Source organism: Megalops cyprinoides, chromosome 4 (assembly GCF_013368585.1).
Source record: "Megalops cyprinoides isolate fMegCyp1 chromosome 4, fMegCyp1.pri, whole genome shotgun sequence".
Lineage (NCBI taxonomy): Eukaryota > Metazoa > Chordata > Actinopteri > Elopiformes > Megalopidae > Megalops > Megalops cyprinoides.
In genome coordinates this window covers 5412501-5424739 of record NC_050586.1, presented here as the reverse complement: position 1 = coordinate 5424739, position 12239 = coordinate 5412501, and the positions used below count along the sequence as shown (strand labels likewise).

The following is a 12239-nucleotide window of genomic DNA, read 5'->3' as shown; positions in this document are numbered from 1 at the left end:
TCATCATATGTCACAATTAGCAGCCTCAGCTTTTGCGGAGGTATTTTTGCCCGGGGTATTCTGGGTAACGCGGGGCCTGGGCACGAACGCCGTAATCGCTCCCCTGCATGCCGCGTCTCGCAAACGGTAACGTCGCGAGGAGAGAGCGGCGGCCGCCCCTCCCAAAAGCGTTTATACCGGCCGAGCTGCGGGGAATTCAGACGAGGGAATCAGCAGAAGGATCCCTCTGCAGGCTCGGCACTCACTCAGGGTGAAATACGGAGAAGCCAGGAGACTGAGCCCGGGCTGATTTGCATGTTGCAGGTTCATCACAATGACGGCGTTTTAGATTTAGGGGAATCTGTTCACTGTGCTGTTCTCAATGAAAGCCTCATCTGCTCTCTGTCTGGAATACTACAGCCTGCGCTGAAATTGTTGAGTAAGGTGGAAATAAGGAAAGCTCAATGGTCACAGTAAAACTCAATGAAACTTGGCGTTTTGTTAATTTAAACTCAGAAATGTGCCACTCTGCTCTTCGTCTGAATGTTTTTAGCTGTGTACAAGGTAAATTATTTCCACCACAAAGTGGTCAATTCGGGCGGGCGAAAGCATCAGCAAATTTGCGTGTGCTTGTGTATACTAACAGCGTTCAGCAGTTTCATAGTATCCTCTCTACAGGGCGAGAGGGTGGGTGAGTGAGTCTGAGTGAACCAATTAGTGAATGAGTGAGTGGGTAGGTTAGTTGAGTGAATGGGTTGGGTGTGTGCGCGTGTATGTGTGTATGTATGAGTGTGTGTGTATGTGTGTGTGTGCATGCGTGCGTGTGTATGAGTGTGTGTGTATGTGTGTATATGTGTGTGTGTGTGTGTGTGTGTGTGTGTGTATGTATGAGTGTGTGTATGTGTGTGTGTGTGTATGTGTGTGTGCGTGCGTGTGGTGAGAGGCGGTCAGTGAGGAGCACTGCTAAAGCCCCCTGGCTGGCGACAGGCAGCCCATCTGCTCAGTGTCACACAGAGTTAGTGCACCCTGCCCGCCCCCTGCGGCCCCCCCCTCCGACCACACGTGTCACCACGACAACCAGCACAGCCTGCTCCTGCCAGCAGAGGTGGTGTTTCAGCCCCCCACTGCAGAGGGGAGAAGTCAGTCAGTGAGCACATGCTCTACAGCCTCCATGGTGTGATTCAGTACTCACATATTCCACACCCTCCATGGTGTGATTCAGTACTCACATATTCCACACCCTCCATGGTGTGATTCAGTACTCACATATTCCACAGCCTCCACAGCCTCCATGGTGTGATTCAGTACTCGCATATTCCACAGCCTCCATGGTGTGATTCAGTACTCACATATTCCACAGCCTCTACAGCCTTCATGGTGTGATTCAGTACTCACATACTCTACAGCCTTCATGGTGTGATTCATATTCTTACAGCCTCGTAAAGGTCTGCTGACCCAACCCGTGCACTTTCATACCCGTCCCAAACCTGGCCCAAATACAATAACTTTCATCTGATACCCGACCTTGTAGGAACCCGACCTCTGTCTATGTAATTACCAGTGTAGCTACTTGTTATAAGGAAATGAAATCAAAATCACATTCAGTAGCTTACCCACATACACCACATTTTCTTACCCAAACCTCTCCTCTTTGGTAAAATACAGTGCACTCAGTGAATAAAATAGAGCCCCCAATATGTAACATTCTGCAGCTGAACAAATGAGCATAGTGCAGTCTGTCCTTGTTGGGTAGACAGTGCATTATATGGTGAATAAAGTCTGTACATATAAACAAATATAAATGAGAAAATTCAGCTCAACAGTCCAACAAAATGGGCTGTACTTTTTGGGAAAATGGAGGCTACTTGGATTAAAAAAAATGAGATCTAAATAAGAAAGTAAATAAATTAATCCTCCCTCAAGCTTGATGGACTCAGTAGCCTTAAAACATTCATTTCCTTTATGTATTTGTCATTCATTCAAAATGAGATTTTAGGCTACAGCAGTGCATTCAAAGCCTGGCATCCGGTGTTCAGCCCTGACCCAAACCCCAGTGCTATAACACAGTGATAGGCCGGAACCAGCCCAAATCCAATGTGTTTTGTCATGTCGCATTGAGTTTAGGTCAGGTTGCAGGGCTCAATGGTGAGTGTCTAAGTATCACTTTCTGTCTTGTCATTTTTGTGTAAAACTATGTTGTATGTTAACAGTGTGTTGCTTACCGCTGCAAAGGTTCACATAGTAGGCTGTTGTATAGCGATTACATGATTTTTTGCTGATGTTTTTTGCTTTGGTTAGTTTTGCGAGTACGTTGCGACTGCTATTTTAACTGTTGGTAGTTAAAGCTTTCCCCCTTTCAGTTGCTCATCCGCACATGAGCTCAACAGAGCCTTTATTCGGTGTGTCTGTGCTGAAGTGGCAGCATCATTTCATAGTGACTCGGTTGCATAAAGACAAGGGAGTCTGTCTGTGGGAGTCCATCTGGGGACGGCCTGTCACATCACTATCCCATATTGCTTAACTTAATTAACTTACAGTAATCAACTGTGTGCATCTAATCCCATCCACACTTCAGGGTATTGAGTTGTTTACTTCGGGGTATTGTGTTATTATGGTGCACTCCTGTCAGGTATGTTGTGTTGTGATTGCGTGTTGGGCCGGGTACGTGTTTATGGTCTCGGCCTTGTGTGTTTGAAACTGGCTCTTGATCATGTGTGGAAGGCGGTGTTGTTGTTTGTTTAATATTTCGTGTTTTGTTGGATGTCCTTTTTGCTTGACTTGCTCTCGATGAGAGCATCTGTTAGATGTAAAAAATATAAATGTAACATTAAATATACTCATCTTCTGTGATGCTTCTGTGAAGCGCATCTGTACTGCGTGATTCAGTACTCACATAATGTACAGCCACCATCCTGTGATTTGGTACTCACATATTCTGCGTCCTCTATAGAGTGATTCAGTACTCGTATATTCTCCAGCCTCCATGGTGTCATTGAGTGCTCACATATTCTACAGACTTCATGGTGTGATCCAGTATTCACATATTCAGCAGTCTCTGTGGTGTGATTCAGTAGTAAGCTTCATTGAGCTCATATTTTTTAGGAAGATTTAATACAGCCATGTTCTGTGGACTCAACAGAGAGATTAAGTACACACATATTCTATAGACTCCGTAGTGTGAGTAAATACACACATATTCTGTAGACTCCATAGTGTGAGTAAATACAAACACATTCTGTAGACTTCTTGGTGTAAGCAAGTACACACATATTCTGTAGACTCCTTGGTGTAAGCAAGTACACACATATTCTGTAGACTCCTTGTTGTAAGTACACACATATTCTGTAGACTCCTTGGTGTAAGCAAGTACACACATATTCTGTAGACTCCTTGGTGTAAGCAAGAACACACATATTCTGTAGACTCCTTGGTGTAAGCAAGTACACACATATTCTGTAGACTCCTTGGTGTAAGTACACACATATTCTGTAGACTTCTTGGTGTAAGCAAGTACACACATATTCTGTAGACTCCTTGGTGTAAGCAAGTACACACATATTCTGTAGACTCCTTGGTGTAAGTACACACATATTCTGTAGACTCCTTGGTGTAAGTACACACAGATTCTGTAGACTCCATAGTGCTGTAGCGTTGGTGTGACCTTGTGTTCCAATGTCCTCTGCTCTGCTTTCAGGAAGAGCCAATCACGTTCAGCGAGGAGGCCTTTGTGGCACACCGATCCAGCGCCATGAGGCAGTTCCTGCAGAGTGCCATCCAGCTGCAGCTCTTCAAGCAGGTACAGCGATCACAGGGCACAGGTACAGGGGACAGGTACAGCGATTACAGGGGACAGGTACAGCGATTAAAGGGGACAGGTACAGCGATTACAGGGGACAGGTACACCGATCACAGGGGACAGGTACAGCGATCACAGGGGACAGGTACAGCGATTACAGGGGACAGGTACAGCAATTACAGGGGACAGGTACAGCGATTACAGGGGACAGGTACAGGGGACAGGTACAGCGATTACAGGGGACAGGTACAGCGATTACAGGGTTCAGGTACAGCGATTACAGGGGACAGGTACAGGGGACAGGTACAGCGATTACAGGGGACAGGTACAGCGATTACAGGGTTCAGGTACAGCGATTACAGGGGACAGGTACAGCGATTACAGGGGACAGGTACAGCAATTACAGGGGACAGGTGGAGCAATTACAGGGGACAGGTACAGCGATCACAGGGTACAGGTACAGCGATTACAGAGGACAGGTACAGCGATTACAGGGGACAGGTACAGCGATTACAGGGGACAGGTAGAAAACTGAGAGGGCACAGGTAGAGCACTGAGAGAGGACAGGTGGAGTGAAAAGGGGGGGCAGATGGAGCGATGCCCCATCACAGGTAGGACAGGTAGGTCGCTGAGAGGGGACAGGTGGAGTACTGAAAGGGCATAGATGAGGCACTAAGAGGAGACAGCTACATCAGCAACAGGAGAGGGTACAGGTACCACACCAACAGGAAAGGGTACAGGTACCACACCAACAGGAGAGGGTACAGGTACCGCACCAACAGGAGAGGGTACAGGTACCGCACCAACAGGAGAGGGTACAGGTACCACACCAACAGGAGAGGGTATAGGTACCGCACCAACAGGAGAGGGTATAGGTACCACACCAACAGGAGAGGGTACAGGTACAGCACCAATAGTTCTGTCTCTCTTTATGCACCTGATCTCATCTTTTCCCTCCTCATATCCCTCCTCAAGTTCATTGATGGACGTCTGGAGCTCCTAAACTCTGGAGAAGGCTTCAGCGACGTCTTCGAAGAGGAGATCAACATGGGAGAGTATGCTGGTACGAGTTGCCTACGTGCCTAATGGATACAACATCTATTCTGTACAAGTCCCATTTAAAAAGATCATCATGTAATTTAGAATAAATATGACTTTCTTCCCATTATGCACACCTAGTGTACTGACACACCTGGTTTACTCAGAGTATTTAGTCATCATGCATATTAACGTGTCACGTGTTCCCTGGGTTTGTCCTTTAGGCAGTGACAAGACCTACCACCAATGGCTCACAACAGTGAAGGTTAGTACCAGCACTACCAATGAATCAATGGTATTTCATTTGATGTAGCACGCTTATCGCCATGTTTTTCATGGGATGCCTTTCATATCAAGCTGGGGATATAACATAATGTAAGAGAAAAAAGCCATAGTAGCAGAAGAAAAATCACCTAGAGGGAGGTGCTAACAAGATGAATGAGATTTGATCAGTTTGTGTTTGATTTGAAACAGAGGCATGTCCTAATGGAAAGCCATACGCTTTATTGAGACATCATGTAAGCGAATGGCCCAGAAATCACTCAAACGTTTGGGAGGGGGAAAAAAAGAGAAAAATATCCCCCTCATCCCCCTGGCGGTATCCATGGAGAAACTTTGAGACGAAAAATCTACGCAGTGGAAGCAGAAGGAAAAAGAAGATACGTAAAACGAAGGGGAAACCTTTTGGAGATAGCCTCGCCATCTGCAAACGCTGCACGGCTTTTAAGTACATCTTCAGTAAATAATTCAGCAAAGCTTGTGTCTCTTGCAGAAAGGCAGTGGTGCAATATTTAACACGGTGAAAACAAAGGCTAACCCAGCGATGAAAACGGTCTACAAGTTCGTAAGTGCTCTTCACAGATTCCTGCGTTTATGTTTCAGATGTTTAATGCCTTCTTTCCCTTTTTTTCCTGCTTTGCTTTGAGTTCTTTGCTTCTTGTTTGTCTAATACATTTTAAGAGGCTTAGGATGTTTGGGATGGAGTGTTGGATAAAGAGTTAGGGATTACAGAGAAAAGATATGGTAATTTTTAATTGCTAATATGATATTCAGATGAAGTATATGTAGTGTCTTACATTTTCAGTTTTTAGTGCTACATTGCAACCCTTTTAATTTTTTTTTTAATATCTGCAAAAACATTGCTAAAGGAAGTCGTTATTTTTCTGTGAAATAAACCCCATGCCTTTGCTGGAAGTGTGAGAGTTGTCAGGAGAGCTGTGTGTTCTGTTACAGGCGAAAGATCACGCCAGGATGGGGATAAAGGAGGTGAAGAACCGCCTGAAACAAAAGGTACAAGGTCTTTCAGTCATTGCAGTTGTTTTCCTTTCTTACTTTTTCAAATGGGATGTATTATTTCCACACCTGCATGTGTTACTAGGCCTGTAGAAGGGCAGTCCTCCTGCTGCACCATGCAAATGATGATGACCTGCGTATGGTGATGGGGATGCTGTGCTTTAGGAGGTGCCATCTTCTGTGTGTTATTTTACACACTGAGTCACCTGACGTTTATTGCAAAGAGTAGAGGCTTCCCTGGTCTCCTGGCAAAATTCCCAAACCAACCCCCCACTGTGTGGAATCAGGAGTTCTCTGAATGCGTTCCTGCCTGCCTAATTCCGCCGATGTAGTGGTGTGATCAGCCTCACACCATCCTGGTAGGTGCTACACATGGGTGGGGGTTGAGATGAGCTCCTTCTTTCCACCACATTGCTCTGTGAGGTATGGAAGCTGTTATATGCATCCGGTTCCATTGTGGGTTTTATTATTTTGCTGTCATTTTTCAGTTTCAGTTATTGATCCAATCCACAATACTTTATTGATCCAAAAAAGACTTTGGCTTGCCAACATTTTAGTATGTTGGGAACAGAGGTACACAACCTGAAATAAGCATAAGACATAGGCCAACAAGAGCTCTCTAGCACTTACAGAGTGGTAGTGCTTGAAGAGCTCTAATAGCGTGTAGTAGGACTGTATGCATGTTTTAAATTACTGCAGACCCACTGAAAAGAAACCCACACAAGCCAGCATAGACGCACAGGCTTAGGGTTGATTATTTGAAAGTTCAGCCAGTGTGCGGTGAGTTGATGGAGGGTCTGCTCTCACTGTGATGAGTGCCTCTCTCACACGGCAGTGAGATGCTTCAGAGATGGGAAGGCTGAGTTTGGCCTGTTGTCTGCCCCTCTCTTTGAGTCTAATGCACCCAACTCTTCCCATTCACCCCACCGCCCCCCCCCCCCCCCCCTCACAGGACATGACGGAGAACGGCTACGCCGCGGCTGGAGAGGACACACAGCCTCCCACCGCCGGCTCGCCCTCCACAGACAGGAAGGAAGTCCGGCTGCGGGAAGAGCGGCGGCCAATCACAGTGCACTTTGGGCAGGTGGGTGGAGCACGGGGGGGGGCGGGAACAGGGATGGGGACCGAGCGCGGGTGGTGGTGACGCGGTGTCGCTGCGTGATTGCGGAGCGTGCGGCAGGGTAGCGATCCGTGTTTCTCTGTGCCGCGCCCATTCCCCCTCCGCCGCGGCTCTGAGCGGAGGAGGTACAGGCGGCGCCGTGGCTCCCCTCGCCAGGAGCCCGCACTGACAGGTGAGAACTTTATTCCGGTGCCAGACAGGCAGCTCCGGCAGCATTACCTGCTCTCTGCACGCTGGAACAACCCGCAGAGAGCCCGTGACAACTCATTACAGCGGAACTCCCTCCCTCTCCCGAAAGAGTGCGTCTCCCACCGCTAGCTCCCTACTGGGTGTCTCTGACACACACACGCACACGCACACACACACACACGCGCGCATGCGTTCTCCGGGTCCCGCTCGCGCACTGCCATTCCTTCCAAAACCCGTGGCCCCCAACCCCCCCCCCACCCCAACCCTTCCCCCCCGCCCCCATCTGAAGTGTCCTGAGATTAATTAAACACCAGCCACTCGCCGCCCGGGCGGCCCCGTCATCTCACCTGTCAGCCGGCCCAAAATTCAGCAGACGGCGTTCGGCTGGTGTCTGTCTCTCCTCCCGGGTGAATAATACCTTCTCTGCTCCGAGGAAGCGCTGTGGCGGACCGAATATCACAGCTCCACTGCAGCTGTCTCCAGCACTGAAGCTGACAATAAAACCCTCGCTTTTTTTTTCTTTCTTTCTTATTTACTATCATCTCCATCAGCATGACTACCACTATTCCTGTGCTACTCAGACCACTTTTATTATCACCAGCTTACTTTACAGAAGTAGTTGTCATTTTTTCTTTCTTTTTTTTCTTTCCTACTCCCTCCCTCCCTCCCCCAAACACAGGCACAGTTCAAGGAATTTCTCCACTGTCACACCTTGAAAGATTTTCTCCTCTTCACTTCCTTTCTTTCTTTATTGTCTTTCCTCCTCCTCCTTTCTCTCTCTCTCTCTCCCGCATGCGTTCCATTCCGCCTGCTTTCTGTAAGGAGCGCGGTGCGTGTGTATCGGGGTCTCGACCTCCTATCAGGGAAGCAGTCAGCTCTGCAGACAGAAGCCCGGGCGGCAGAGGCGGCTAACGCCGGCACCGGGGCTTAATTGAGACGTACTGTCAAAGTGACAAACACATTTGCATGGAGCCTGTTTCTGTCGGGGCGGCAGGGGTGTGTGCGTGCGCGATGCTGCTGCTGCCGCCGCGCCCGTTAATCAGCTCTCTGCCGCGGAGCCGGAGGAGGGGAGAGCTGTCCTGTGCCGCTTCATCTCCGCGCTACATGACAGGTTTAACGTGGGGGGGAGGGAGGGGGGCCTTCTCCTTCTCACTCTCCTCCTCCTCCTCCTCCTCCTCCTCCACTCTCGGGCTCCTTCCCTCCTTTAGCTTTCTCTCCCTGACTCTTCTGCCCCTCCGGCTCTCTGACTGCCTCTCGGCCGAGTGGTGGAGGAGTTTATCTCTCTGTGTTGCTCTGTTGGAGAGCCCGCTGCAGTTGGCCGTTTCCTGTCACCTGCTGAGGAGGGCCTACAGTCTGCTGTGAGTTCCCTTTGTCCGGTCCGTCCTGTGAAATCGCTGGAACCACAGATCTGCCCTCATGACTGAGAATTGTCTCAGTAAATATCCCATTGTATAAATGGATAAAACTGTTGGCGTGTGCGGGTGTGTGTGTGTGTATGTGTGTGTGCGTGCGTACATGCATGTGTGTGTGTTAGTCTTGTCTTGGCGCTAAGAGATACAGTAAGTACTGGGGGCAAAGCAAGGACTGATCTCAGATCTGTCATCGTGCCGAATCAGGTGACTCCATGGACCCAGGAGCACAGAGTACCCATGGAAAGTATGTCCCAAATGTTCCAGCGTGTTCTAGTCATCAGCCGTAGCAGTAGGTGTTTGCTGAAGATGCCAGATGCAGATCTGTCTCACAGGTCAGTGGTCCACACAGCCCTGTCCACAGATGCAGTTCTTCTGTCCCTTGTCTTGTCATGCATACACAATTAGGTTTGACTTTGGGATCAGGGTTAGGGAGACCACATCCAGGGACAGAGCAGTCTTTTTGGACAAATTTGCTTGTCTGCATCCGGGTCCTTCTCTGTTGTTGGGTGGATCCATTGTGTCTGAGTTATTGGTTCAGTGTTCTGTAATGGATTCCTTGCATATGGGTCATTGGTTCGCTTTTACGGACTGAATCCATTGTCTCAGAATCGTTGGTTCACTATTGTGAATAAAAATGCATGGCATGCAGGATAAATTGTCATTTCTGATTGGCCACCCGGAAAACAGATCGGGAGCTTTGTGTGGCTTTGTGTTTTGGGGCTCTGCAGAGGCAAACCCCACTGTCTGTCACCTTCCGCACTTTGGGAGTCCGCGTGTGCTGCTCCTCTCTGTGATCGCCTTCCTCCAGGTTACTGTGGAGATGAAGAGGGCTTGCGATGCATGTGTGAGGGAGTGGACTGGCAGCGCTGCGGTCCATTAAGGGACGCATCCCGTCTCTGTAGCTGGAGACGGTAGCAGCTCGGGCGCGGATTCTCCAGCAGGGTCTCTCCGTCACGATGGAGCTGCCTTTCAGGCTTTCAGTGCCGAGCGGAACGGGAGAAGGGGGTCCATTATGTAGTCATGGGATACCATACTATACCCCGGCGAGCACGCCCTCCTACGCCTCTCCAGAGCGGACAAATAATTATGGGATGTCTCCGCCGTTAACATGTTCGGCATATTTCACAGAGGATACCATTATGCGCTCCTGGACACGCGGGGCGGCTCGGCTCGGCGGGCGAACGGCTCGCTCTCGGAAGCGGTCGGCCAGAGCCCCGCGCTCCGCGGCCCACGCGGCGGGGGCGGGCGCATTGTTCCCCGAGTGCAGCTGCGCGTGCTTCGCCGTTAGACACCGCCAAGGTATGCGCGCCAATTAGTGCGCACAAAAGGTGCGAAGCACAAAGCCGCGGCGCCGCGCAGAGGCGCTGATTGAGCCCGGCCGCGTGTTTGTTTGCAGTCGGCCTGTAAGGCAGGCGCTCCCCTTCTGCGGGTTTCGCACGCCGCTCTCCCGCTCGCTCCCCCCCCACCGCGGGGTCTCTCCGCCGCGCTGACAAATCAGCTGCCGGTGAGACACCATCCGAGGCCGCATTGTAACCAATCACTGGCGAGCTGGTGCCTTTAACAGCTGTGAGAGAGGGGCAAGGTGATGGTCTGTAATGGTGGTGTGACGTTGTGTGTGTGTAAATGATTAGGCCCTGAGTCTGTACGGTGGTGTGTTGGGAAAATTAAACGCGGGGACAGTGTCTAGTCAGAAACATAAAGTTAAACAGAATCTCTGTTTGGTTTTGTAAAAGCCTTAGACTTGTTTTCTGGAAATTCTCTAATTCTTCTGAAGCTACAGCTGATAATGTGATGAGCGTGTTAAATCCTAAATGGAAGACAATTTTTTTTTTTGTTTTTATTTTTTTTTTTCCTTTTCAAAAAACAGCCCTTGAAGGCCCTCTTAAACAACCAAATAAAAAAGTGCTTTGGTAGTTTATCGATACTCAATAATGGTTTTCAGCAGGTTCTTAACTCATGCTGGACTTAAGTATTAGCAAACTCCGTTCAGGTATGGCAAAATTCATTACTGCTGGTTTGTCCATTAACAGACCCCAGCTGCAAGTGCAGGGAATATGCCCTTAATGTATTCCATTCAAATGCAAAACCTACCCGCCATTCCCTCCATAAAGGCCTTTAGAAATATGCTTAATAAATGAAGGCATGGGAGTAAACTCTATAAATGGAACCGAGAGGGCGTTCTGAAAGACTCGCTGTCGTTCCAATATGTCCGCAGCTCTTTCATGGCCGTCCAGGGGACCGCCCTCTTTGTTTGCCTCAGCAGGTAGAAGTGACGGGTTAATCCGGGAACTGGGAGTGGCGGGGGCTGGGGGTGGGGGTGGGGGGGCAGCTTTGTGCGCTTAAAGTGTTCGTTATTCATACTGGCCCAGCTCTGCGGATGTCATTGCATATTGTTTTTTCATTTTTTAACCTGGCCTACCTCATGTCGACTTCCTGTGACTGTTATATGACTAGTTTCGACTAAAAATATGACTGTTTTTGTTCATTCTTTCTTTTCATTTTGAATGTGCGTGAGTGTTGTGTGAAATGTTAGCTTTACCATATGGTGTATGCTGTGTTTTTTTGTTTTCTCTGTGTGTGTGTGTGTATGAGTGTGTGTCAAGGTGTCTTTTTGTGTTGTTTCTATATCTGTGTATGTCTGTGTGTTGTGTGGTTTTGCGTATGTGTGCCTGTATGTTTGCCAATGTGTGTTTCTGTGTGTTCCGTGTTATGCTATGTTGTGTTTTGTGTATGTTTTTTGACTGTGGATGTGTGTATATGTGTGCTGTCATATAATGGATGGTGGTGTGCATTTTCATGCGTGTCTCTGTGTGTCCTCTGAGTTGTTGTGTTATGCCACATCATAATGTGTGTGTATGTGCTTAGGTGCATCTATTTGTGTGTGTGTGTGTGTGTGTGTGTGCGCGCACCTATGGGTCCGCATGTGTCGTGATGCGTCTGACCCCTGGGTGTCTCTGGTGCAGCCCGCACGAGTGCCGCCCCCCCGGCCCCCACCCCCCCGGCTCCAGCGCAGTGTCCGGCCCGTGAGTACCACACCCTCTCAACACTAACGGCCTGCCCTGCCCAGGGTGTCACTGCATCCCGAAACACTGCCCCCTGGTGTGCGGTGGTGTGCTGTGCACGCAAACCAAGGCTGTACAGTATGTGCCCAGAGTATGTTCTCCAGAGTGTTGTGTGTGCGTGTGCATGCGTGTTTGTGTGGACACATACTGTCATATCTACCTGTAGCTAGAGTCTTTAACCCTCAACCTTTGTGGCTCCTGAACTCCATTTAAACCTTTTGTTTTCAGAATTGCGTGTGTGTGTATGTGTGTGTGTGTGTGTGTGTGTGTGTGTGTGGCCACTGTCCTTGACTGTGACAGACGGCCATTTCTTCCTGATACCTAACAGTACTAAACCTAGCTGGACCTGC

General features: G+C 49.0%; 1 protein-coding gene across 3 annotated transcripts in view; it reads left to right on the top strand.

Annotated features, from left to right (window-relative positions):
* dennd1a (DENN/MADD domain containing 1A) overlaps positions 1-12239 on the top strand; it is a 132508-nt gene that overhangs the window by 104447 nt on the left and 15822 nt on the right. For 2 of the 3 annotated variants that reach the window (XM_036526613.1, XM_036526611.1), the window contains exons 14-19: positions 3674-3775; positions 4751-4838; positions 5038-5078; positions 5586-5657; positions 6047-6103; positions 7059-7190. In XM_036526613.1, coding sequence (XP_036382506.1) covers positions 3674-3775; positions 4751-4838; positions 5038-5078; positions 5586-5657; positions 6047-6103; positions 7059-7190 — 492 coding nt within the window. Of the gene's footprint in view, positions 1-3673; positions 3776-4750; positions 4839-5037; positions 5079-5585; positions 5658-6046; positions 6104-7058; positions 7191-11790; positions 11851-12239 lie in introns of all 3 variants that reach the window. The other variant, XM_036526614.1, reaches the window with a different exon arrangement.